Source organism: Paramormyrops kingsleyae, chromosome 9 (genome assembly GCF_048594095.1).
Source record: "Paramormyrops kingsleyae isolate MSU_618 chromosome 9, PKINGS_0.4, whole genome shotgun sequence".
In the NCBI taxonomy this organism is placed as follows: domain Eukaryota; kingdom Metazoa; phylum Chordata; class Actinopteri; order Osteoglossiformes; family Mormyridae; genus Paramormyrops; species Paramormyrops kingsleyae.
The window spans coordinates 2,387,749-2,414,918 of record NC_132805.1 but is presented as its reverse complement, the minus strand read 5'-3'; the positions used below and the strand labels follow the sequence as shown (position 1 = coordinate 2,414,918).

General features: G+C 42.6%; 1 protein-coding gene across 5 annotated transcripts in view; it reads left to right on the top strand.

Annotated features, from left to right (window-relative positions):
- The window catches only part of znf385d (zinc finger protein 385D), a 64,792-nt gene that overhangs the window by 26,095 nt on the left and 11,527 nt on the right, over window positions 1-27,170 (top strand). For 2 of the 5 annotated variants that reach the window (XM_023802642.2, XM_072716020.1), the window contains exons 2-3: window positions 14,998-15,140; window positions 26,296-26,382. In XM_023802642.2, the coding sequence (XP_023658410.1) occupies window positions 15,033-15,140; window positions 26,296-26,382 (195 nt within the window). In that variant the 5' untranslated portion in view covers window positions 14,998-15,032. Of the gene's footprint in view, window positions 1-3,830; window positions 3,968-4,572; window positions 4,983-14,997; window positions 15,141-26,295; window positions 26,383-27,170 lie in introns of those variants that run through there. The other 3 variants (XM_023802644.2, XM_023802641.2, XM_023802645.2) reach the window with 3 other exon arrangements.

Genomic DNA, 27,170 nt, shown 5'->3' with positions numbered 1-27,170 from the left:
TGTACAGATAGACACAACTGGCAGCTCAACTATATGTTCAAACATAGGATGTTTGTCCATTGTTAGGCATGTGGCCCGTGGGAATACATTACCTTCCAGAGGGCAAGGCTGATTGGACGTCCTGATGTCGAACATTCCGTGATTGGAACACAACTGCCATTGAGAAATAAGTTAATGTAAGAGTTTAAGCGTGAACATGGAGGAATGGGCATAGACACAAATATTAATGTACTTGGTAGATATTAACAAATTAATGCACTGAGAGAGCAGGAATATCAAATATATATAGGAAATACTGGAACGGTGCCGAATACCACACAGTCACGCATATGTTCCTTCTCTGTTAAAAAACGATGATCTTCTGGCCCGATGTGAATTCGCAGTTAGGCGCCCGAGTCGACAATATGTCTTAGCCAGGATGACAAGCGCAGTGCACACGGGAGATGCATTCATCTTCGGTGAGCAGTTTAAACTTGCAGAATCACCCCAGCGCAGGTTCTGCAATCGTAGCTCCGTGAGAGTGTGCTTCCACTCTTCTGTTTTTGTTTTTTTAATCTCCAGTGTTTGCTGCAGCTATTTGCCTGCAGCAGTGCGGGGAATAGAAATCTGACAGCTCAAATCATCCAGCTTTGAGCTCTTGAATGTCGTGATGTTGAAACTAAGTTCATCCCGTCCTGTCGGCAGCTTGCACATTGCTTTTCAAACCGAATATTTCCTCACTTTTCCAACTGTCGTCCTTTTTTTTTTCTTCCTATTTACCTAGTCACTGTCTTTGCAAGGCAGGATTACATCATGGAAAACTGACTTTAGTGTGCAGAACCACGGTGGTGCAATGGTCTGCATGGCAACCTCCTGCCTCTGGAGATCCACGGTTGGCCTTGGCCCCAGAGTCTGCATGTTCTCCCCGTGTCACCATGGGGTGCCCCCCCCCCCCCCCACGAGTCCAATAACATGCTAAGGTACATCAGAGTTGCCAAATGGTGTGTGTGCCTTGCGATGGGGTTGCACCTCATCTTTAATCCCTGCCCTGCACCCACAGCCGTGCTGCTGAGCTCCAGCCCCCCCGCGGCCCTGAACAGAACATGTTTGCATGGAAAAGCGATGGACTTACATGCATGTAGTAAGGCTCAGAAACACGTTAGAGTATCCCCCGGATAGTGTCTGTTTCCTCTCAGCATGTGCAGACATGGAATTGATTCAGACAAACACACAGCCCTGGTCACCAAAGACTACAAGGGTTTAGAAGTGATTACAGCAAACTGACATTAATAAATCTGATCTATCATCAATGGGAAATCTATTTTCAAATCAGTACCAGGTACCTAAAGGGCATACCGTGTTATTGGTGTCTAACTAATATGCAAAAATCTGAAAGCAATTATATTTGTCTATTTGCTGCAAAATAATAAGATTTTAAAAGACACTCTATTAAATAATGTATACACATTTTTAAACTTCCTGATCTGAATGGAGAGCAAGCTCAAATGCTTTTAGGTTATATTTGCCTGCAAGGTTTGTTATAATAATTATTTAATTACATTATAAACATGCACTTAATCTCAGGTGACGAGGAGTTTAATTATCGATGGAAAAAAACAGCACAGAAAAGTTCTGTTAGTCACACATATATTAATTAAGTAGTATAATAGTAACTGAGTTCTCCTTCAGTGGGTTTTGCATGATGCTGTGAAGGCCCATCAGAGCCATTTATCTCTGTTTGCGTCTCTTGCAGCTTTAAACAAGTGCCACCCCGTTTCTGCTTCTCTTGCCAAATCAGAAATGTTTGCCTCATAGCAGATTTACGGTTGCATTTTATATTTTTGCCAGAATTTATTGTAGCGAGATACAGAGATGATGTAGTTCCACTATCCGATTTTCTCTGTTCAATCGAGATCCATAGCAATCCGTCTCGTCGCATATTGTAACAATTAACAGACACTGAGTTTTGAAGTACTGGATGCTTCTGGAATTACTTTTTAAGTAGCGTAGCAGGAATTGGTCTCTATTCATTTAGCTCTATAAAATAGCTGATAGACGGGGGGGATTTTATTTTTCAACTGATACCAATCAAATCTATCAAGGAGACTTTGAACTTCTTCCATGCTGTATGACTGGAAAGGAATTACCTTACTCCCATAGAAAGAGACTCTGAGACTGACGCTGTGCATCACTGAAATGTATATAGAGAACGGAATGATCCAAGTAATAAATTACAGCCCACGATCAAAGTCCTTACACAGCACTAAACCTACTAATGGAAAATATGAATGTATACCTGGCTAATTAAGAGCCGCTCCGTTTCTCTGCTCTGGTCTTGTTTTCTTCCCAGCATTGATGTTTTCTGAGTGTTTTTCCTCCTTCTGTCTTTTGCCTGAGCGGAAGATGTATATGTAGAATAGCAGAACATTTCAAATACACAAAATGTACAATATACAAATAGAGACTGAGAATGAAATGCATAATGCATCTATGCGCACAGAAAGGGTTTATTTTCAAACAGCGTCAATGGATTCCTGGAACAGTTTGCAATGAATGTGTATTGTAGACAACACTGACTGAATCGGTCTATACTGTCTGGGATTAAACAGATACATATCTGTACAGACTTGCTGGAGCAGGTTTGCATTTAGCAACTTTGTTTGTATAATCGTTTGTTTGTATAATCGTTCAGCCAGAAGCACTAGATGACATTAAAATAACAAAATTTCATTATTAAAGGCATGCAAATTGTCTGTTGGCCAATGGAATCCAAAGATTCTGGGGGAAATATATACATTCAGCTTCTTCATGATATTGGTTGGAGACCCATGATTTTACTGTAGCAGTAGCTGTTCTTTTTATTTAATAAAATGAGATTGCAGGGTCATTGTGGTAGCTTATGATCCTTCGATGCTGCATGTCTGGCTTCTATCGGGAAGATCGGAGCTCTTGCTGGTGGGTGTTTAGATGATGCCAGAGGGATGCTAGCGACACGTTAGCTATCAGCGCTCCAAGCGTGCTGATAAATGCGCTCACATTCACACAGCGTGGCCTGCATGCTGCCTCTCCTCCATGCCACCATGCGGGTCAAATTCTCAATCTGTGTTTTTCAATCTACCCAGCTAATCCCTTCCCAGATTAATTTAGCTAAGGTGAACTGTACCCCCCCCCCCCCCCCCCATCACCTGGGCGTGCCACATGGCGCAGATTCTCAAACAAAATGACATGTAGCGGCACGTCCACTTTATTAGCAACGACACCTGCGATTTATGCCGCTCTGTGAAATATACTTTTGCATTTGTCCACTTCTCACATTTTTCCCGGAATGGACGACTGCCAATATGTGCATGCGTCCCTGATTACCTGGAGCTAAAGTGGCTCTGTTAAAGAAACAGGCAGCAAGGCCACCTAAATGAATGACATGAGGACCCGTCGCATGGTGATGATTGCGAAACTTTGTCCTTGGTTTGGCCTTGAGAAGACGCATGTTTCTGATGAACAACAACTGACAGATGAGTGAGGCCTATTGAGTATCGCTGACCACCAGTGCATGCTGGTGCGGATGAGCCGGCTAGTGCGTCTGCAGGGACCAGCTCGGATTCTCATTCCGCTCAGCTCAGGCTCCTGCACTGTCCTGTTCCCTCGCGCTCAAATCAGATAGCAGTTGGGAAGCATTTGGCCGCCGAACGCATTCGAACTGCACACATCTGAAACGGAGTGGATCAGATAGCGCAGTGACTAATGAAAAGAGTCACGGAAGTGACAGCATGATTAATTAAGTCCATCCCACCATACGCTGGGATTCCGGGGCTCCAGTGCAGACAAGCACACTTCATGGTGACAAATACTGCACTTTTCCAGCACTGACATTTCAGTGTCAAGGATTAAAAAATCGAAACTTTTGCTGGCTCTGCAGTAGGAGACCGAGTCTGGAGAGGAGCTCCTGTCCTGTACATGGAATGCATCCCATTTCAGATGGGCCTGTGAGGTAAGGCAGGAAAGATGGGAGAATTAAAGGCTTATTGCAAACAGCTGTGCAAGGCCAGTATGTGCCATATCCGAACTGTAGCCAGTGGAAGGGAAAATGGGGAGGATAGTTCAGTAGGCTGCTCCTGATACAAACCACATGTATCACGATCGTGTGAATCGCCCGCATTTGTATAAGATGTAACATAATTGCATGGTAATCAGAGCACTTTTGTGCCGTGATGCATGTGGTGATTTGTAAATAACCAGCTGTCACTGTCAACTCAAAAAGTTAATTGATGTCACAGGAGTGGGATAAGAGACCAAAGTCATGCCTGTTTGGTCTGGGACGCTGAATGAGTGTCAGTAACACTGGTATAAAAGCTCTCTTACCCCCCATTCTGCCATCCCGCTTCCTGTGGTGTGCAATGGGGTGGGTGCCATGCTTGTCACCTGGCTACGGTGTCCTGGGGGGGGCGGGGGGGAATGAATTAGGCAGGATGGAGAAGCGGATCTGTCACCGGCGATAGTGCAGTGTTACCGGTTCTGGGAGGGCTGTTTAAGGAGGAGTCATATTACCACCAGTGAGAGAGAGAGAGAGAGAGAGAGAGAGAGAGAGGTGAAGAAGGGAAACGGAGGCAGGAGAGCCAGAGCTGAAGAACAGTAGACAAGGGGCCAAGCTTCTATGAAAAAAAAGGAAGGAGAGAGAGCAGGAGAGCGAGCGTGGCGAAGAGGAGGGCCAGCAGCGAACGCGGGAGGCCAGTCAGAGTGCTGGAGAGGAGCGATACGGGAGCCAGACATCCCAGGCAAATCCTCCCGGGGGGAGAAGGAGGAGAAGGAGGAGGAGGACACCAGGACAACTTACTGAGTAGACGGGATGGCTGGAGTGATACGCCGCACGGAATGCGATGGTGCTCGGTGACGCGCTGAAGTTGCAGGGGAAGCACGGAGGAGAGAGAAAACAAGAGGACGAGAGAGAGAGAGAGAGAGGGGGAGAGTTTCTGATGTGCGATCGATAAGTGGCAGCATGTATTTCGGTGAGTGGCCGCCGTCGGACTCAGCCCCCGTTTGCCGGGGACGTCGTAGCACATGGCGGTGTGGAGACACGGAGCTGTCATCAGCACGCATCGTTATTTAGACGAGGATGTGAAGGAATATCACTGTATAATAACACAGGTCCCAGCCCCTATTCACAACACCGCATTTATGAGAATGTTTGATATTTTGTCTTTAAATGCCACAGGCAGTGCATGCTGGTTTTACGATGAATTATGAGTCGGCATAAAGTGGGATTTGGTGAGATCTTGTCAGAAGTGATATCGCATCCAAATGCAGTGACGACGGGAAAGGTTACATTCAGAACACTTTCCTTTAATGTCATTGTCTTGATAGAAAAAGAATCTAGAAGTGAGTTATAGACCTGTAGAGTTGGGAGTGTTTTTCATTACGACTTATTATATACCAAAAACAGGCAGCAAGTCCTGATCGTAAGGGACTTGGGGCAGCTAAGCCAGGGTGTGTTTCGGGGGGCTGAGCTGTACCGTGGTTTAGAAGAAGATTTACCAGTTCTGGCTCCGACACCCACAGGCAACAGAATTATATAGAGACGGCTTCATCCCGACAGCAAAATATCACTTCTCAGTTTTATGCAAACTGATTCCTGTTTGGGCAAGGTTAGAACTGAAGCCCAAGCATTAGAAATATAATAAAGATTTACATTCAAATACAAATACAAGTAGTTAAAAATGAGTACAGAGTGCAAATAAAATAACTTCTACAATTATTTTCTGTAAAAAATAGGTAATTATATGAATTTGTTTAAAAAGAAAGCACTGATAAAATAAAAGGTCATGAAAGTAAATATGAATATGCGTTTCAAGAAATCTGTCGATATGAAGAAATACGGAGATGAGGCACTCAGTCCTCAGCTGTACATATGCATGCTTTTGTTTATTTATGTCTGCATGTGCAGACAGTCTGCAAAGCAGACGGACGAGTGCTGAGTGAGGATGCCGGCGTTTGTTGCCTTCTAGCCCCTTGCTGTCTGTCCGCCGGCGCTGACGGATATGCGCAGCACACGCCCGGCCTGCTGTGTGCCTTTTACAGAACATAAATAGCTCCTTGGTAAACTTCAGACTGCAGCGTGCATGATGGATGGGCGCGCGAGCGGGCTGTGTGCTGCCTGTGCATAATGATGATTAAGAGGTGCGTGACGCTTTGCCATTGTTCCAGAAACGGAGCCATATCAATAAAAACACCCTTTTACATTCGTGAGTATATCATAAACACAAGAACAGAACAGAATGCTTTTATTGTCATTGTGCAGGTGATATCAAGCACAACGTAATTCAATCTCTGCATGCTCAGTGTCGCTCTTCTATTAGACAGTGGTGAGGGTAAGCCTGGTGTCAGAGGGCAGGGTTAGGGTTAGGTTTAGGGTTAGGCATTTATCCGGCACCCCAATAAGGGCCTCGCTCAAGGGCCCATCAATGATACGGGTTTTCTGCCTTTGATTGACCATCAGGCAAGTCTTAAACCCACAGAGCCCCATATTATCCATTAATACTATTAATTATTCATATTATCCATACCTGATGGAAAATTACCGTCAATCACTTTCTGTAGTCATGATACCAAAAAAGAAAAAAAGCATAATTATTATATGACTTTGGACCACTGCCCGTGTGTTTTTATGGATTGACTGTATTGAAAATATTAAATATAAGTAGCCTTGGTGCACTTATGCAGGAATGTTTGGTAATCAGTCTATCTCAATCATACTTAATGTGATTTGATGTTAAAAAATATGTAAAATGTTCAATGAATACAAAACAAACATAGAAACTGTACAAACTATCCTTTCATACGAGTAGCGTCTATTTTTCCTGGTAATTTCTGTGCAGTAACTAATTAGTAGGTTATAAGTCATTCTCAACCACTCCAGGCAAACACAGAAGATAAACAGCCTTGTTAGAATGGAAATGTTAGAAACATTTATTGCTAAATACTGCACAAGTCAAAATCACGACTAAAACCACATTGGGTCAAGGAGAAATTTGGTGGTAAACTGCAGGGAGATGATGCTCTGAAGCAGGACCGGGAGACGGGGACTGGGAGACGGGGACTGGGAGACGGGGACCGTGGGTCTGCTCTGCTGCTCTCTGAATCAGAGGAGCGATGACAGAGTCGCAGTTTGGCCGGCGCAAGGGAACATTATATCAGACTCTAACTCAATATTGTTGAAGACCACTTATCTGAAGTAGAAGGAAGGTTTGGGCCAACATCTCTGTCACGGGACTTCAGTATGAAAGGGAAAATGCTACACAAGAGGTAGGCCACCAGAGAACAGCTGGCAGCTATAATGTTCTGGATATTTCCTGAAGCTTTGTAATCTGAAGGTTGGTGGTTTGAGACCCGGGAGGAGCCAATACCCCCCATCCCCCCAGGCGGTGCACTTAATGTGAACTGCTCCAGTAAGACTAACAGCAGTAAAAATGTGCAGAAATGTGTGCCCTGCTGCAGAGGCAGAAAAGAGTCAAGTCAGCAACAAAATAGCAATAAATCACAGGAGGTTATGAGTTTGGTTTTGTCAGTCTTATTCTCACTTCTGTGATGAATCTCAGAGCGGACTATTTCAATCTATCTTCTGCAAATCAGTCAGCACCACAGCGGAATTCCATTCCATCAGACCAATTTCCAGCCGTAGCGTACAGCACAGAGAAGACATGTACCATAACACAATTACAGAGTTTATTTTATAGTCAATATCGCAGTTTTTACGGTACTTAAGTCTACACTTTGGTGTAGGCATATTTATACTCTGTCACCTATAAAATTGTAGATATTGCCAGAGATTTCTAAGCTAGCCCATTTATTGTCAATAGATTTCAAATAGAGAGTAAATCGAGGTTCATTTTTTTGTTAGCCTCCTGTCGCATCGGTTTCATGTGTTCAGGTTCTGCTGAAACTCACAGTGTTCCTGCAGTCAAAAGTCAATTTTAGAATTTAGTGATCGATTGTCATTGTTGATACACCACAACAACAAAATGTGTCCTCTGCATTTAAACCATATATGACATTGTGATATAGCAGCAGGCAGCTAAATCATCAGCTGGGGGGGGACGGTACCATGCTCAGAGTACCTCAGTGGTGCCTTGCTGGTCAGGGATTCAAACCTGTAATCTTTCAATTACAAGTGCACTTCCCTAACCATTAAGCCACCATTGCCCACTAGCCCACTAGTAACCATTAAGCCACCATTAATCTGTTGAGAAGCGGCCTGGTCGTATCGCTGCCAGGACAAAGATGGCTTTGTGTCAGTGCGAGTTGTGGGTCTAATTTTCATTATTATCCCTTAATGCCTGCATGTAACCCCACCCAGGTCAGAGACCATATCAGGGCATTTTTCCTTAGTTAAGCCTTGCTCCTTAATACCTGTTCTTTTTCTATGTTATCTGTTCTGCGTTATTTGCTAGTTCATTAAGGAAATTTCAATGGTTTGTTATCCGCCAACTTTCCTAAAATATGGCAGATTAGCCGAAACTCAGGTGATCCGCCATACAGAATGCAGCTGGTCTTTCCCAAAACACGATACGAAACTGAATGATTGTAAGTCTGTCACTGGGTTAGACTGATAAAACGTAGAGTGCAGTGCTGATAAACCCACGGCTCAGGAAAATGCACTCTACTTTAACGTGGAATTATTTTTACAAAGAGCACTTTTGTAGAACAAAAGTAATTACAGATATAAAATTCTCACCAATGTAATAAAACATTTGTTTATAAATACAAAAACAAGCTATATATTTAGTATGTCTATGTAATGGTTAAGTCTTTATAGAAGATTGATATATAATAATATTATATAATTAATGGTTAGAAAAATATTGAACAATTTATGTTAAATACTTTTTTTGGTCACTGTCAGTGTTGGTAGTAATGCTTTACAAAGTAACAATTACCGTAGTTAAGTACTGAAATTTAAATGGACTCACTAAATGTTACTTTTGTATTATATTATTGTATTGTATTATTATTTTGTAAATATTAATGCAACCTGTTCCCCCTAATTTCCTGTTTATGATCTAACGTCATCTGACCTCACGGTGGTGCAATATTTACATTTACGGCATTTGGCAGATGTCCTTAGCCAACTTACATTAGTGCTTAGAAGTCTCATCAGTGAATACAATCTGATAATGGTTCAATAGAACCAGGCTAAGAATACTATCACTCTAAAAAGCTCTGCTGCCAAATAATACATTTTTTTTATAATAAGAGTATTATTCTGGATGTGATAATCCAAGTACCTCCGAAAGAGGAAGGTCTTTAGCTGTTGTTTGAAGACACCCAATGACTCGGCTGTTCAGACATCTAGGGGGAGTTCATTCCACCACATAGGTGCCAAAACAGAGAGGAGTCTAGATGCATGTCTTGCTTGCACCTTGAGAGACGGTGGGAGCAGTGGAGCAGTGCTGCAGGATCAGAGAGAGCGTGGTGCAGTGCGGGGTGTGATCGGTTCTTTTAGGTAGATGAATTGGTGAATGAATGGGTGATATTAGGTACAGTGATAGATAAAATTAGTCTCACACTGTCACAGCAGTAACACTGAAATAAGATGACTGCCCAGACAGAACACATGCATAGGCGCGATGTTACTGAGATGCTTTACAATCCATCGGCAAAGCATCTCTATTGGGTCATTTGCTCACTGCTACAATGTTGCAGAATCATTGCTACTAAATATTTATTCGACATTCCCCGGATGTCTATGCAATGTATTTCAACAGCAACGTGATGTTAACGAGATTACTGTGCGATGTTTAGCCTATTGTTATTTTCCCCGATTAGACTATATAACCACAATAGAGTTATACTAAATATATCTATATACTATAGGCTAGATTTCTTCCGTTTACCCTGCATGTAGGCATATTGTTTAAAACCATATACCAAACAAATCATCCATCTTCTTGCTAATTGCTAATCCTATTCAGGATCACAGTGGGTCTGGAGCCTATGGGTGCAGGACAGGGAATAACCCAGGATGAGATGTCAAGCCATTGCAGGGAAACACTCACACACACCATTCACTGTGGAGTATTCGGAGGAAACCCCACAATGACACGGGGAGAACCTGCAGACTCCACACACAGGGAACTCTGGCAGAGACTCGAACCCAGGACCCACAGGTGTAAGATTACAGTGCTAACCACTGCACCAAACCAACCATTTAATGGATTAAAAGTTAGATATTTGTTATCTTTTGGATTATGAGAGAACGTCAGTCACGGCACTGTGACCATGTAGCGTGTTTCCCTGATGATCCGGCTCGTAGGATCCTCATTGCTGAGGACCTGAGCGGCTGGACCAGGTCGAGGGGACGCCCACGTACTGCACCACCTGGCTGTGTTTTCCGGAGGGTGGACCTGGACCTCGTATTGGCCTGGGGGGCGTCCAACCGGGATCCCAAGGGGTTTCATTGTGTGGTGGGTGCGACAATGTGCTGTACCAGCGCGCCCCCCAACCTGACCTCACCTATTCATTATTTTAAATATTGACAACATGAGAGAACCAATAACAACAGACATAACATTTATGCTGAACTTATTATTGAAAATTATTGTAAAAAAATGCACCTGCTGAAACACACATTAGTGTATGTAATGATATAAAATATTATAAATAGGACTAAATGGAATGCAATCATTTAATGTCATTCCCCTCTTAAACCAATGTCCCAGAGACATATGTTAATTTTGAATTAAGTAACTAGCAACTGTACCTAATTACTAATTTTCAGTAACTTACACAACACTACACTTCCTGAGAGTCGTCTGAATGAATATGTACAGACCTCTGGTGTGCAGACTGCAGACTGATGGTGGGCGTGCTGTTCCACGGTTCCTGGGCCACTCCCACCTCAGCGTGTAACAAAACCAGTGTTATTCCATAAACCAAGGCACAGCTGTTACTATAGACTGATACCAATGCCGCTTAACGGCCTCATAGTGGAACATTTTCATCTGTGCTCAGCTTCTAGATGAGCCTTTTAAACCGGAGATGAACTGCTGTGGTGATTTCAGTATTTTATTCCTGGGTCCCTTCATCCCACGACAAAAAACAAACTAAAACACATGGTAGGGCCATAATTTAAAAATCCTTGTAGTGTTTTGTTGCATAGTGAGCAAATGTATTATATATAATATAGCATATTTATATATATGCCATACAACCTATACACAATTTAGGTCTAACAAGAGCTTGCTCATTGTGATGTGCCTCTACAACAGCTGTAGTCCAGACCAGCCAAAGTGTCTGCAGCTCTTTCTGGCTAATTTTAGATCAGAGGTGGAAACCTCAATACCTCAAGAGTCATAATCATCGTTTTCCCAGCCGAGGTTTGCAGTGGCAGCTCATGGAGCAGAGCAGACCAGGGATCTCATTTATCAAACTTTGCGTACATTTCATTGCGAAAAAGTGCGTAGGCATAAAAATGAAAAAAAAATGCGTACGCACAAAACAATTTGGATCGATCATTTCTGCTTGGAAATGTCTTGTAAACGTGCATATGTGCATAAGCCTGAGATCCTGTCCATTTGCTGTCCACAAATAACCATAAATATAATATGCAAATTATATAATATGCAAATCAAGCCTTTCTGGTTGCAAACTTCAATGAGAATGGCAGTAAATAACTAACCAAGAAGAGGAATTTTGAACAATGGGAGATAGAGGCACAATAAAAAGTTACATCTGAGGGCCTAATCACATGTATCATAAGATCTACATATAGATCTACATTTTTATCATTTATTTATAGTGTTTCTATAGCACTTTCACAAAATTTAGCACTTTAGGATTAGATGCCAAACTGCATTTCCTTGTCTGAGTACTTGTACTTGATACAATGATAATAAAGATGAATCTATTAAAGTGTGCTGATCGGCAGCACATTGCACTGAATTCCGTCAGCTCTACAAAAAGCTCTATACGCGAAATAAATATATATAAAACATATAAAAATATCGTAGCGCCGGCGCGGTGTGCATGTCCCAAAGCCCTTGCTTTGTTGTTTTATTGTTATAATTAATACTTGTATTTCCCGATTGTGGCTTCTATGTTTGCCCGTGTCGTATGCGCACCGTGTCCGATTCACGCGTGTCTTTAGATGTGTATTAACCTCCCACCGTGTGCGTCTCTTACACTTCAGCGTCTGACTGACGTGTTTGCGGGGTTGTGGTGCTGGTTGCATCGGCATTACAGTGTTATGGAGGAGCGCACGTGTGAAGAGCGTGTTTTTCCCAGCAAGCGGGTCTGCGTGTCCTTCGCTGCTCTTGTGGGGACTCGGTCTGTCCGGCGTTATAACGTATAAAGACGTGGTCGTATTCCAAGATAAAGAGAAAGGAAGGACTGTCTGCGCCCCCGGGCAGTGTGATTGCAGCTGTCGGGGGCAAAACCCCCATCTTCGCCCTCGAACTTCATCGTGCATGTGGCAGCGCAGGCAGGAGATTCTGATGTGAAACTCAACGTGACTGAATCGTAACGCGCGTTACAGATTACGTTACGCATTAATATAATGGAACGGCTTTCGGTTGACAAAAGTAGCTTAACTGAAACTCATTTCAGTGTCTATTTATTCCAGAAATATACACATTTTTTCCTGCCAAGCTTTGCTTGATATACCCTGGATTTTGCCTAAGAAGTTGCATACGCACATTTTCAGCTTTTTTTTCCATCCTGGGGGAGCGTCTTTTCGAGCTCGTCTCGATCCTAAAGTGCAGCGGCTCTGTTGGATGTCCGGCTAGATCTCAACCTCAAGAGTAATATTTGGTTCGATTAGCATAACAATTAATGCGATCTTTGATTCTGATTTAGACCATAAACATGCAAAAAAGGGCCAGGTTCCAGATAAGCTGAGTCAGAGACGGATCGAAATGTCTGCATCGTATTGATATTTTTAATGAACCATCAATGCTAGCATCTTCAAATAGAATAGTCTCTTTCAGGGTACTGCAGACGGGTGCTAACAGCATTGTGCCCCCCCCCCCCCATCCATGCCCATTAGCTTCAAACTCATCAATACGCTACACCTGAGCATTGTTGCATTAATGTTTTAACCACACGTTCCAAGCAGAGACTGAAAGTGTATGTCCTTGCTAGATTCCCACAAAACCCAAAATTAGACAGTCATTGCTACAATACCAGACAAACGTCTGGATACACTTACTGAAAACCATTTTTCAACAGCTATAAACACAGTTTGAGGTTATGTAGCAAGTATTATCTTGTGAACAAGGAATGAGTTGGAGGCTGTGACTGATGGAAGAGTAAAAGTAAGGTGGCCAACTTACGGCCAGAACTTGTGGAAACTCCTTCGGGACTGTTGGAGAAGCGTTCCAGGTGGCTACATCTGCAAGCTGGTTGAAAGAATGCAAATAGTCTGTAATGCTGTCATCGAAGCAAAAGGGGGAATATCCAAAGAGTCTAAAATCTGATAACATTTTGAAATGTTTACCACCTCTCTGGGTGGTTGCATTATTTGGTTTTATTCCTTGCCTCAAGATCGCTTGCTAATAGGTGAATAACATGGTTAAAATAAAGAAAAGTGCATCAAAAGCAGCTGTGTCCAGAGTTTCGACTGGCAGGATGCATGCGTGCTAACGGGAAGCTCTGCAAGCTGTGTAGATATCCTGCGGACGAAAGCAGAATGTACTCGTACTCATAGACATGCAGAGCCACAGAGCCCCGGATGCCGTCAAAATAAAACAACACAACAAAACAACAGCAGGCAGAGCCACAATTAAATTCAACTTTCACCTGGACCTCTCGATCTGCCGAAGGGCCACAAGGCATAATTTTATGGTGCGCATTACAAGTTATAGTTGATTAAAACATAGTTTTATCTGGTTTTCTTTTAATTGCCCTGCAGCATTAGGCCTCACTTAGCGGTCACATTTACCAACAGCGAGGAAGGGCATGTTGCCAACTGATCAGACTATACCTTTGATCAGAGAGAAAGGGCGAGCAGGCAGTTTAGACCGAAAGGCAATGCAGCATGGAGCCGTCGAGAAAAGCACATGCATTATTTATTGAGTAATTATGTACTCATGTTTGCACTAAGTAACAGAATCGCTTCTTAAGGGTCCAGGGCAGGCCCTTACTCTGATTTTGGCCAATGAATTTTAATGTGCCACAAATACGTTACGCGTTAGACGCACTGCCGATATGCGGCAGCCTAACATAGCAAACACTTTGCAATCTGCTAGCACATTATAGTCACGGTTAATTGAATTTGCTGATGTGGAAATGCTGACGTCTATGTGTTCTAGACCTTCTGAGTGTGAATAAGGGGGTGCAGGTTGTGCTACTTCGCTAGCTCTGCGGTTCACATACGAGCGACACTGAACCTGATGCCCTTTGGGAGAGACTCGACTTCATACCTAAATTGGCAGTAAAACACGAAGCAAAGGAAATGTTTCTCAACCCCTGCAACGTCATTACAGTGTCAACGTGAGTTCAGAGCCGTTCAAATTCCAAATAAGTATTTATGTGGTGGTTTGAGTGGTGGTTGGAGAGGGGGGGAGGTTGAAGTCATCTTCAATTACTGAAGGAGTGGGATGATGATAGACAGGTGACTACAGGGGGCAGCAGTTCCACTCTGCCGGCTTCATAACTTCTGGATTTTTTTATCTGGGTCAGAGTTCCACGACTTTTCCATCAATCCATCTAGAACAGAAATGCTTTTGTTTTTGAAGGTTATTGATCGTCTGATTTGCTGATCGTGAAAGGAAATGGGAAAATGTTTTGCGGAAACCGTGAAAAACTGACTGAGACTGACAAATCTCGCTGCACGTTCTGTGAAACATCTGAAGTACGTCTAACTCCAATTCAGCTTAGTGTGAGTGTGGGCTCTGGTGGTAAACTGCACACACACAGAGCCAGGTCAGGGAATTCAATGCTGCTGTCCTGATACGGGAAGCAACAGTGCTAACTACTGCACCACCATGCCGCCCTCATTTAATGCGAGTACCTCTTTCCTGAATCGCCTAGGAAGCGCATGCCAAAGCGCCATCCTGCCTGCACTGATGCGCCCCCCGGTGGCCAATGTCCAGCCATCGCTGGGAACGAAGCAGTTCCTCCCGTTAGCCCTGGACACCACAATGCAAGTCAACCTGTTGCCAAACTTCCGGCTGGTGAGTCTCACGCTCCGGCGTGTTTGAAAGATCTTCTTAACGCTATGAGTTACATCGAGCGTGTAACAGGGAACGGTGTTCAGCTCCCGCTAAAAGTCCGGCTTTGGCTTGTTTCTGGAGAGTCTGGCTGGTCTGTATCGTGCTCTAATTGACCATCTTGCCTGTGATGCTTCACCTTCCTGCAGTTTCTCTGACTGAGCAGTTTATTATGTTTTCCGAAGCAGCAGCAGATGCTGGGATGGAAAACGATGCGTCTTGTTTAAGCGCAGCCAGGGCGCTATATCACACGCCGCAGAGGGACCCACAAGCAGTAAATGAGAAAAATCTTACATATCTCATTACAATTCATTCTCACCCGGCAAGCCAGTATTGCCTCATTTTATTAAATAGATCCAGTACATTCTATGCAATATGTAATCTATATTGTGCTTCTGCTACGTAAATTGCAGTACAGAAGCTGTGAATAATAGCAATAATAAAAAGAATAATCAAAACAAAAAAACCTCAATATTTAAATATGCGAGCTATAATGCTTTTATGAATTTACCTACATAATCATTCCATCATATATAAGAAAGTGTATGTATATATTTGAAATATAAATATATGAATATATTTAATATATACACATACATACACAAACACATGTATATATGTATGTGGGGAATGACTATGTCAACATAAGAATTTTTTGGCATAATAATTCATCATTGATTCATTCATTGTCTTCCAGGTTTTAAATTATACAGTCAGTTTTCACAGTTCTGTGATGCTCAGGGCAGCAAATATAATTCATACAGAAAGAGAACTATTATATATAATTCATGTAAAAGCATATACATGTATACTTTCCCATGCAGCTGCTATAACTGTGAGTAAATACTCTCTGGAGTGAAAAAAATATTAAATTCAAACGACATTTTTTGTGGGGATGAATTCTTCCTTCTTAGGTTTTGAAGTGTTCCTTAGATTTCTCACCACTTTATGAAAAAAAAAAACAGCTGTCAAATTTGCCCAAAAAGTCTCCTCATGTGGTGAATTTCATCATCTTTTATAAAAAAAAAAAACCCTTGCTGGATGGAAATGTTGTGGGGAGAATTTGTCACTAGTTATTCGCATGTGAACCCAAGAGAAACTGTAATCTGGTTTGGGCAGATTCCTCTTTGGGCTGTAAATAATCTCCCAACCAGCCATGAATCAGGCTGTGTAGCAGCTCTGTGGTTTTGGCTGGTGATGGGATTAATATTCCATTAAGGGGGCTTTCTTCCGTGTTATGGTGTCCCTGAAAGCCAGGCTTAATGACAGATGCACCTTCTTTTTTTGAATATGTACACAATCTCCATTAAATGAATTTGTAATCTGTCTAAAAAGTCCTTTAGGAAATACGTACAAATGAGATTAGACCTCGCTTCCAAGTGGAAGTATTGCCTTTAAAGCTAATTCTTCAGAACAACTGTCAAACGAATAAGATTCAGACCGCAAACTAGTTATTAATTATTAGCTGTATAGTGTAATTGCGGATAAGCGGGAGATAATGGATGGATGGATGGATGGATAGTGTAATTGCCTTTATGATCTGTATATCTGTGGACACCTTTTGTTATAAAGGGAAATCATATAAACCCAGTTGATTTAATGTGGAATCAGTTCTCAGTTACTCTGCTTAGCCTGTGATTTCCTAATTCATTCTGGATTTTATGTGCTCTTGTGCTGCCCAGATTTTGCCATACACATGTCAACATCCTTCAGCGCTGGTTCGTGTCATTTCTGTGCCAACATTTTCGCTGCGTATTTATTTCAGTACTCACTGTTTTCTAGTGTAGAACATAGCTATTGCCACAGTAGCTGCCATTGGCTGTTTTTTATCTAGCAGGTTGTCTCTGACTGTATTCCTTCCCCAAATGTAAGATTTAACATCTCGGTGACAAAGTCCCATTTATTTAGCTTTCCTGTTCGTTTCACTCAGGGCTACCGGGCAAGGGGGCGAGGAGGGCAGGATTGGCTTCAAGAGGTACATTATCCTTGGGCCCAGGGGTCTGTAGCTGATGTCGATGAGAAGTATGGCAGGCCTACCTTTAAAGGCCATTTCCCCTTAGAAATATCTGTCAAGCCACAGTCGATGAATGAGAATTCAGCCTACAGTCAGGAGCACGTAGCATTAGCGCCCAGTCGTAAGCCCGTCTCTCAGCGTCAGCCTGCAAATTTAGCGTAATTTGAAGCTAAAACAGGAGGTCCAATTACATCTGCATGTCAATTCACGGAGTTGCAGCACAAACAGTGCAGTGTGCCTTAAATCACGTTATATCAGAGCCTAGTCATCTATTGTGTATATTTTATTATAGATAAGTTTTATTCTAGGTAGCTGCTGGCTGAATTAAAACAAGAGTATAATATATTATATAAACGATGGTTCTGTTACAGATGGTTCCATTCCTGTGTACTTGCGGCCTTCCTCAGCCTGCCCTTTTCGTCTTGCTCACCATCGTAATGCACTGGATTTGTTCTCACAGCAATTCCCAAGATGGCAGTCATAGATTGGCACCCTTAGAAGGATCTGAGAATTAGTCAGAGCCTCATTCTTCTGTTCTGAGTGTCAGAGTGGTCTCTCCTCTGCTTGTTTAATTTCTGTATGCAGGGTTTCCATGGCGTTTGGAATGCGGGTGTGCAACTGAGAGTTTTAAATAACAGATGGGATCCATAAATTGGGATGAAGAGTGATTTTTCTGGGGTCTAGTCAAGTTACAGTGTGGAAGCACACCCATTTATATAGCTCTCAGTCTTATTGTTAAGCCCAAAGTAATAAATGACTAAGTACCGGATGCTATTTCCAGTACAGCAGACATTTTTAAGAACCTTACAACACATTGTGATACACATACATCAAAACTTGGAAATTACATCCGATTTACTTAGGTCCTTAAGAATTTTAGGCAATTTAGTGAATCCCCAGTTAATACAGTGAGACTTGATATCTGTTACAGGTGAAGTTGGAGTGTGGGAGTAAGAGATGCAAAAAAATACAGGAAAAGGGAGCAGTTATTGGTTATTGGGTAGGACTGCATCAGTGTGTGGGACTCACTCTGAGAGAGAGAGAGAGAGAGAGAGTGTGTGTGTGTGTGTGTGTGTGTGTGAGAGAGAGAGAGAGAGAGATTATATTGTTTGTGATACGGCACAGGTGAAGTGAATCAATGCCCTTACTACATAACTTTAACTTAGGGGATGTGTCCCCCACCTTACAGGAAATGCTGTTTAATTTGGAAAGCCAATGATGAAATCAGCTTTGACAAAAACTGCTTTCTTTGGTAAAACATGGATATTCACTTTCTCTACAATGTACAGTTCTCCTCAGAAATATCTGTGGAACGCTTGCATTTGAGGTTAAGCACAAGCAGCACTAGTGGTAAAGTTTTCTGTATCAGAATGGAGGAGTTGAGAAATCCTGTTTCCCAACAGAGCTTTCTAGAAGCAACAAAGTGCAGTTATGCAGATGCACTTTCAGAAAGCCGCTGTATGCTTGTGATGAATCACGCTAACAGAATAGTGCGGCATCGTGAGTGTTGTGTTCGTACCATGGCGGCCACAGAGGCCAAGGGAAGCTGCATGGAAGCTGCATGCTTGAGGGAAACTGCTGACTGCTTCAGTGGCTTCAGATTAGATGAAACAAAGTCCTCAGAAGAAGGGGGGGGGCAGCGCCACGTCAAAAAGAGGACTTAAAAAGGATGTCGAACGAAACAAGGTGCAGGGAAGGCAGAGAGCGAAATGATGTAGAGAGTGGAGAGAGTGACTGACGGAGGACAGAAGAGGGCCGAAGGTAAGGCTCCCCCCCCCCCCGGAAAAATATTGCTTGTGAAGTTTGAATAGAACATTTGTCTTTTGGAAACAATACAAGTGCCCCCTGTTTCTCCCAGTTAGTCATCAGCGGCGTCAGCTGTTGGTTTCCCTTAGTGCTGCTCTGCGGAAAATTGTTTAAAACTGTAAGACGTGAGAATGACACGTGGGCTGGGAGGGGGGGCGGGGGGGGGGGGGGGAATCGCGTCACTGAAGAATAACTGTCTGACTTGATTCTCAAAGCAGATGCCGGGGGAAAAAAAAGAGCAAAAAATCAGGCAATGAAATAAAAAAAATAAATAAATGAAAACATAAAAGTGTACGTGTTTCAATGTCTTTGTGATGGGTGAGGTATCCATGGAAGGAATGCATGAGCTGGTTTTGCAGTGAAACCGCAATCAGGATTAACTTACTCTGCGATCACTGTGCCGGCTCACTCACCGCCAGCGTCGCCGCTCTAACTGCGCCGGAATCATTCCCGTCGCGCTAGTGCACTGTTAACCAATCTTGCACATCCTTGTGAATTTCTGTGCATTTCTACTCCTTTCCTATTGCATTTAGTCCTGTTTTTTTTTTTTTTTGGCACATTGCAGTCGTGACGTGCATCACAATTTCGTCGATTATGAAAAGTTTTAATTAGAATCTGTTTAAATCTAGGAGATCATTCTTAAAGTGCTTAAGTGAGAACCACCCCAGGCCCTTTCAAACAAATTTGAAAATTAGTTCCAGAACCTCGAATATCAGACAAAGAGAGAATTATTTCAGCTGTGAAAATAGTCAATTCTTATGGATATTATGTCACAGACCTTGATGGCAAAAAGCCCCCTATTTGCTTATCTCTGCCAGCAAATTTCGGAGTGCTCTTCAAACTATGGAAATTCGGTGTGTCAGGAGGCACTCGTGAAATCCAGCTGTGATGTTTTATTTTCAGTGCCGTACGTGGAGTGGAGTAACTTTGGCATTGACCACGCCACGGAAAGAGGGCTTTTTCCAGGCAGTAACCTGAAACTTTTTAAAAGCACAACAAACAACGGGAATTTAGAAAGCCACAAAACCAGACACAGAACAAAGATCATCAAAACCTCATTAATATTTATATTTATTACAATAACATTTACGTTTTTACAGATCATTCACTCTCAACATTTCAAATGACAAATCTCCATCATATGCTAATAGGAAACACTGTCAGGATACTGCAGCTCTCCTTACCACAGTAATACTTTTCCCGTCTGTCATATAATCATCCAGAATACCACACACACTCTGTAGCTGCAGCATTTGGGAGGATGCATGCAATTTTTGTGCCTGCGATTCATATATCTTTCAAGTCTTTACGCATGATTTCGACGGATTACGACAGGAACGACCCTGCTATTTTTAAAGCCTGCTAAAGTTATCTGTCCTAGACCAGTGTAAATTGGGACTGTTGATTTTTAAAATCTACCCCATATTTAAATGACTTTTCTCATTACAAATACACTTGGGTCCATCCTAATATGAAATTCTGTTTACCATTGTGTCATATTCACCAAACCTAAACACAGGGTTGCCTAGAATTTGTAGGATTTCTTAGGCAGAGTTGGTGAGGTGTTAATTGGGCATGAGATTGTAAAGGCTGCTGTTTCAGCTCTGGCTGTAAGCACAAACCAATGGATTTGGCAGGGATTGGATTTGTGTGCTTCATGTTGCTGTCTGTCCCAAGCTGATAATGGACAGCTGGATAGATTCAGAATTAACGGTAAAGTGATATAAAATATTACTTGAAAGGTGACTGTAAATATAGAGGAAGAATAACGAAACCACACTGCAGCTAAATCACTCATGTTTTCACCCAACCGTGATGTGAACGTTGTAGGTTGAGGAACGCGTGACTGCATGACCGTATGACCGCATGACCGTATGACCGCATGACCGCATGACCGGATGACCGCATGACCGTATGACCGCATGACCGTATGACCGCATGACCGTGGCCGTTAATCAGAAGTCAGATGAGCTGAGCTGCTTCCCTGCTTCAGGAAAAAACCAGCTGATTGCAGGTCACAATGTACATTAACACAGGTGTGTTTGGCTGAAACGGTCATGAAATGAAAAATGAAATTATCCTTTATTTGCAGAGGTACATTGGAATGTTTGGTCTTGCATATCCCATCGTGTTCTCATCTGAGACACACACACACACACACACACACACATATATATATATATATATATATATATATATATATATATATATATATATACACACACATGAGTTCAGAGCAAAGCCTAGGGTTCGAGCATGGGGTCATTTAGTCCTAGAGCACTTTGGGAGTTAAGGGCCCCGCTCAAGGGCCCAGTGGAGATGTAGCTATTCTGTCAAAGTCGGGGCTCAAGCTGGCAAGTTTCTAATCACAGGTATAGAGGGTCAGCCCCCTGAAGCACACGCTGCCCCCTCATGGTCTTCCAGGAATGGTACCGGGGGTATATAGGCTACACAAAAAAGAAAAACAAATAGTGCAGTAAGAGGTTTGTTACATCTGGGGTGCAAAGGAAGGGATTTTGGGGGCAAAGGGGCCATATGAAGGTCACAGATGTCACCAGAGCTAAAGGTCGCGCTTTGAGGCGGTAAAGTGAACGGTAATTCCCAGGATAAAGGGGATGAAAATGGTGCCTTTGCCGTTTCGGTTGGGCCTGCAAGAGCAGAGAAGGTGGGTGGAGAAGCAGCGGAACCTATGATAACCACTGTGAGCACCAGAGGTGTAGCGACGGGACAGGCAAGGATGATAACCACTGTGAGCACCAGAGGTGTAGCGACGGGACAGGCAAGGATGATAACCACTGTGAGCACCAGAGGTGTAGCGACGGGACAGGCAAGGATGATAACCACTGTGAGCACCAGAGGTGTAGCGACGGGACAGGCAAGGATGATAACCACTGTGAGCACCAGAGGTGTAGCGACGGGACAGGCAAGGATGATAACCACTGTGAGCACCAGAGGTGTAGCGACGGGACAGGCAAGGATGATAACCACTGTGAGCACCAGAGGTGCAGCGACGGGACAGGCAAGGATGATAACCACTGTGAGCACCAGAGGTGTAGCGACGGGACAGGCAAGGATGATAACCACTGTGAGCACCAGAGGTGTAGCGACGGGACAGGCAAGGATGATAACCACTGTGAGCACCAGAGGTGTAGCGACGGGACAGGCAAGGATGATAACCACTGTGAGCACCAGAGGTGTAGCGACGGGACAGGCAAGGATGATAACCACTGTGAGCACCAGAGGTGTAGCGACGGGACAGGCAAGGATGATAACCACTGTGAGCACCAGAGGTGTAGCGACGGGACAGGCAAGGATGATAACCACTGTGAGCACCAGAGGTGTAGCGACGGGACAGGCAAGGATGATAACCACTGTGAGCACCAGAGGTGTAGCGACGGGACAGGCAAGGATGATAACCACTGTGAGCACCAGAGGTGTAGCGACGGGACAGGCAAGGATGATAACCACTGTGAGCACCAGAGGTGCAGCGACGGGACAGGCAAGGATGATAACCACTGTGAGCACCAGAGGTGTAGCGACGGGACAGGCAAGGATGATAACCACTGTGAGCACCAGAGGTGTAGCGACGGGACAGGCAAGGATGATAACCACTGTGAGCACCAGAGGTGTAGCGACGGGACAGGCAAGGATGATAACCACTGTGAGCACCAGAGGTGTAGCGACGGGACAGGCAAGGATGATAACCACTGTGAGCACCAGAGGTGTAGCGACGGGACAGGCAAGGATGATAACCACTGTGAGCACCAGAGGTGTAGCGACGGGACAGGCAAGGATGATAACCACTGTGAGCCCCGAGGACCCCGATTACATAGTACATTGCAGCGACTAAAGACCTTGTGTTTATTAAATTCTCTTTGTTGATATTATTCATTTAGATTTCACCATGTCGGGGGAGGGTGAATTGGAGGGGCCCATGGAGTTTTTTGCTGTGCCTCCCCGCCCCCCCAGAGCCCCTAGAGTCGCCTCTGCTTGCCACCCAGCATGCAGTGCTGAATTCGCACATCTTGCCCCCTGATGGAGGCTGAGAGCTACACAGACGTGCATCCAGGGAGCTTTTATTTATTTATTGAAAAGCTAATAAAACTTTATAAGTAGAACAATCATTTCGCAAAACACTTAATGAAAGTCCTTATATGCCCCAATTCCGACAGCACAGTATTAAATACAAAGAGTAACATGCTTTTCTTTTACAATTTACCTTTATGAGTGCTCTAAAGATTAATGGTGCTTTATCTCGCTTGTTAGACAGTGTTTGCAAGGGCGTTTGGAAGAAGCAGCGTGGACCCTGATGAACAGGGTGTTTCCTTTAATATAACAAGGTGCTGTTTTATAAAAATAAAAAAGTACACCATCCCATAGAAGATTATTTCCAGATTTCCCCCATAATTTTTAATAAAATACTTTTGAAAGTCTGCCATTAATAGAAGATTATTTCACGATATTATTTTTTATCTGTATAATTCATTCTTCCAGTGACTCACAAAGCTCACGGTTTTAAAAAGAAAAAGCCTTTTATCTTTGCATATTTAGTTAGGGTGGAACAAGATGTCATATTGAAGTTGATTCTCACAAAGACTTCTAGTGTCTCTTAAGGGGAGCATGGCGTCTATGAATATATGACTGTTGAAACAGGTTATATAGTGAATTATAAAAGTTTGCCTAGACTAGAACACCCACTTAGTAAGGTAATGAAAAAAATCTGTTACAAAGAAGTTTCCAGTAAGGTTTCATACTACATTTATATACTGACCTTCAACAGCATCACATACTTAAGTTTCTATGCTCGTTAACCAGGAGTTCAGTTGACAGCTAGACTAATATACTTTAACTAAATAGAAATTACAAGTAAAAAGCCAAATGCAGTGACTGACATATTTTTTATTTCATCATACATCATGCAACCAGTGACATAAAAAAATTATATATGTGTGTGTGTGTGTATACACACGACCAGTCAAAAGTTTTTGTACACCACAGATTTTAACTACTTTTCCATTTATTGCATAAACTGCAGATTTTTTATTCTTGTAAAGTATTGGAAAGTTGAGTGAACAACTATAAATGAAAATATAAGTGAAATAAAACAAGTTTCCTTTATAACATGGAAAGAGTATGTAACGTGTCTGACATCCTATTAACTGGTTGTGTGGTGATGGCAGAGTCAGATTCTAGGCCGTCCTTTAACTTTAACTGTTAAAGCACTTTTAACTGTTTCATCCCATGACACACAGCAGTATTTAATGTCCCTTGTAGAAAGAATGTCTCAGATTTTCTCTGCTGTTATAACTGCTAGAGCAGGTTACTTTGATGAATCAAAAATATGACATTTTCTTGCTAATAACGGTACTCAAATGGTGAACATACTGTAAATTTATTTGTTAGCAAAGATAGACTTTGATACATGGTTTTATACATATATTCATATATGTATATTCATGTATGTATACATGATTTCTGACTTTAAAATGCACTTTGAAAGACCAATGCATTAAGGTTTTTCCACCTTATTATTTTGTTGCCAAGGCAATGATTTATTCATTTATTCAGGTGGGTATTTTACTGCAGCAGTTTGACCAGAGTACATCGCCAAGGGGATCGACAGGAGAGTCCTTTCCTGCCCTTGATGTGGCAGCGTGTGAGTGTTTAGTATGGCCCTCTTTCAATGCCCTGTCTAATATTTTTACAGATCATAAAAGGAACTTGGTCTGCAGATGCCTTTTTTAACCTTTTAAACATCTCATTGGAAGCTTTTGGCCTGATGTTTCTAAAGCGTTTTGCAAAACTATATATTTTATTTATGAAGCACATTGAAAATTATTTCATTTGCATGGATTTACAGAGCTGGGTGCCCCCCAGAATCATTTATATTAAGTAGCTCCAGACCATGTTATCGGAGCGCAGCTTGGGAATTGAACTTGCAGTGATTGTAAATTGAAACCCCCTACCTGTAAATCAGTTACCATATCAGATGAAGGTGATTAGTTACCGTCTATCTCCACTCTGGAAGTTCACCTTGGAAGCTGTACCCTCTTCGTGTAGCCAGGTCATGTGACATCATCTCTAAACTGGCTACAGTGTGTGAGCATATGTCCACGCATATGGCTAGTATCCCATCCAGGGTGGATGAGGGGTTATGGAAGACGGATGGATGGATAATTATCTTTTATTTGATTTAATGAGAAATCCTTCAGCAAACCATATCACATTTTCAAACTTGTCCTCTTTCGTTTTTCAATGTTTTCAGCCGTGTTCCAGCAAGCTTTGCTGATTCAGGTCATTCATGGTTAAACTAATGATGCGCCTGAATTGTTTTCATAGCTACGGGGCGTTTCGCCCGTGTCAGCGGCAAATTATTCAAATACTGCAATTATTTATGCTGCTGGGTCACCGAATGTTTGTATTTTATATGTCAGCATGCAGCAGTTTTATGGCCTCCTTTATAATATGGGTCTTGGCACTATTTTGGGGTGATGCATTACACAGAATTTTACAGTTCAACCTCTCACATATTCTCACATATTAAGAAGAAAAAAGACTGTCAGAGAAGTGACACACGTGTGACAGAAAGGACAGATTCCAAGAAATCATGATATGTTTCCTCTTAACGTTTTCATACGTTAGATAAAACATAGATTAATCATATTACCCCAGAGACAGCAGAGCAGAAAGAGAAGCATTAGCTTTTGTTAATGCTTGTCACATGTCTACTCTGACAACTGGATTAGACAATCTATAAAAAAGGCACATTAAAGTAAAACAACTGTAAGGCGAATGCGGGGTTATGCAGTCTGGTTAAATGTAACAATTTGCAAGTCAGTTTCACATAAGTACTAGAAAGAAATTTACCATGGATACATCTATTAGGGTTAAAGTGGCTTTCCAAGCAAATATTTGAATAGCATTTTAAAATTTGTTATTATTGAGTGGTCAAGACAGTTATAATAATAATTAAATATGTATTTTCAATCGTATCCAATCTGTAGAATAGAATAGAATAGAATAGAATATATCTTTATTGTCATTGTAGATACAACGAAATGTGAATGCCCGACTTCCAGTGCAAAAAAATAAATAAATAAAATTAATTAGTAGCTAGTTTATGTGCATTGTGAAGAAATCAAATAAATATGTATAGCACTGAATGCCTTAGTCTATAGGTCTGAAGGTGGTCTCTCTCTCTCCCCAGTGCCTCTGGTCTGGATGAGTCGTGTTACTGTCTCTGTTTGTGGTGCTGTAACAGAGAGAGACACTGCGCTCCCTTTGCTCTCTTCCTGCTAGAGTATAGTGGATCTCCCCCCAGCTGGTCAAAGCCCCACGCTCAGCAAATGGAAGAGGGGGCAGGCTGTCAGGCAGCTGAATTTGAGTGTGAGTACAAAGGGCTCCCAAAACCACATTTCTGAGGGGATCACTGCTCATCACACACGTCCGCACGTGTCCATGCATGTCTGTGACCATCTGGAGGGCCCGTCGACTCTCCCGGGCTGCCTGTGTAATTGGGGAAAAATATAGGTTTAAAGATTACTTTGGACAGGTCATTTATCCCACTAGCTTGCAGCAGATAGTGAATTTGACATGAGTTAATGTTGGATTCAGACTTCAGGTTGGAGGAATCTGTCCTCATCACTCAGTGTCCTGTCTTTCACATCGTCATCAGTATCATCATGAGTCTGTTTACAAATAAACGAACAATTTGCCACGTAGAAGTGCTACCTCCGTAGAGCGGATCTTATCCAGCACTACAAAGCTTCGGCTCTTACTAACTACTTGGTAGAAATAAAAGGAACTGGTTTTAAACAAAGCGATTGGGATGCAAATTGTGTCTGATATGAGCCGTGCAGAAGTGCGTAGGTATGAAGAGCCACAGCTCCTTAGCTAACTGCTTAGCGAAAATAAATGTCTTTTATAACAGCTGCAGAGATGGGAGAACATTACAAGATCCTACACACGTGTTGCTATGGAACATGGGCTTTGGCAACTGACATCTGCTCACATTTCTATGCATTTGTCTTAAGGAAAATCCTCCTCTTCTAAGAATTTGTTCCCAGGTCTTGCTGAGGACCATTTGAAGTCATTTGCATGGTAATTAGACACTATTAGAGCAACATGCCTCTCTCTGTGCAGCCCCCCCCCCCCCCTTGTGCCCCCCCCCCCAC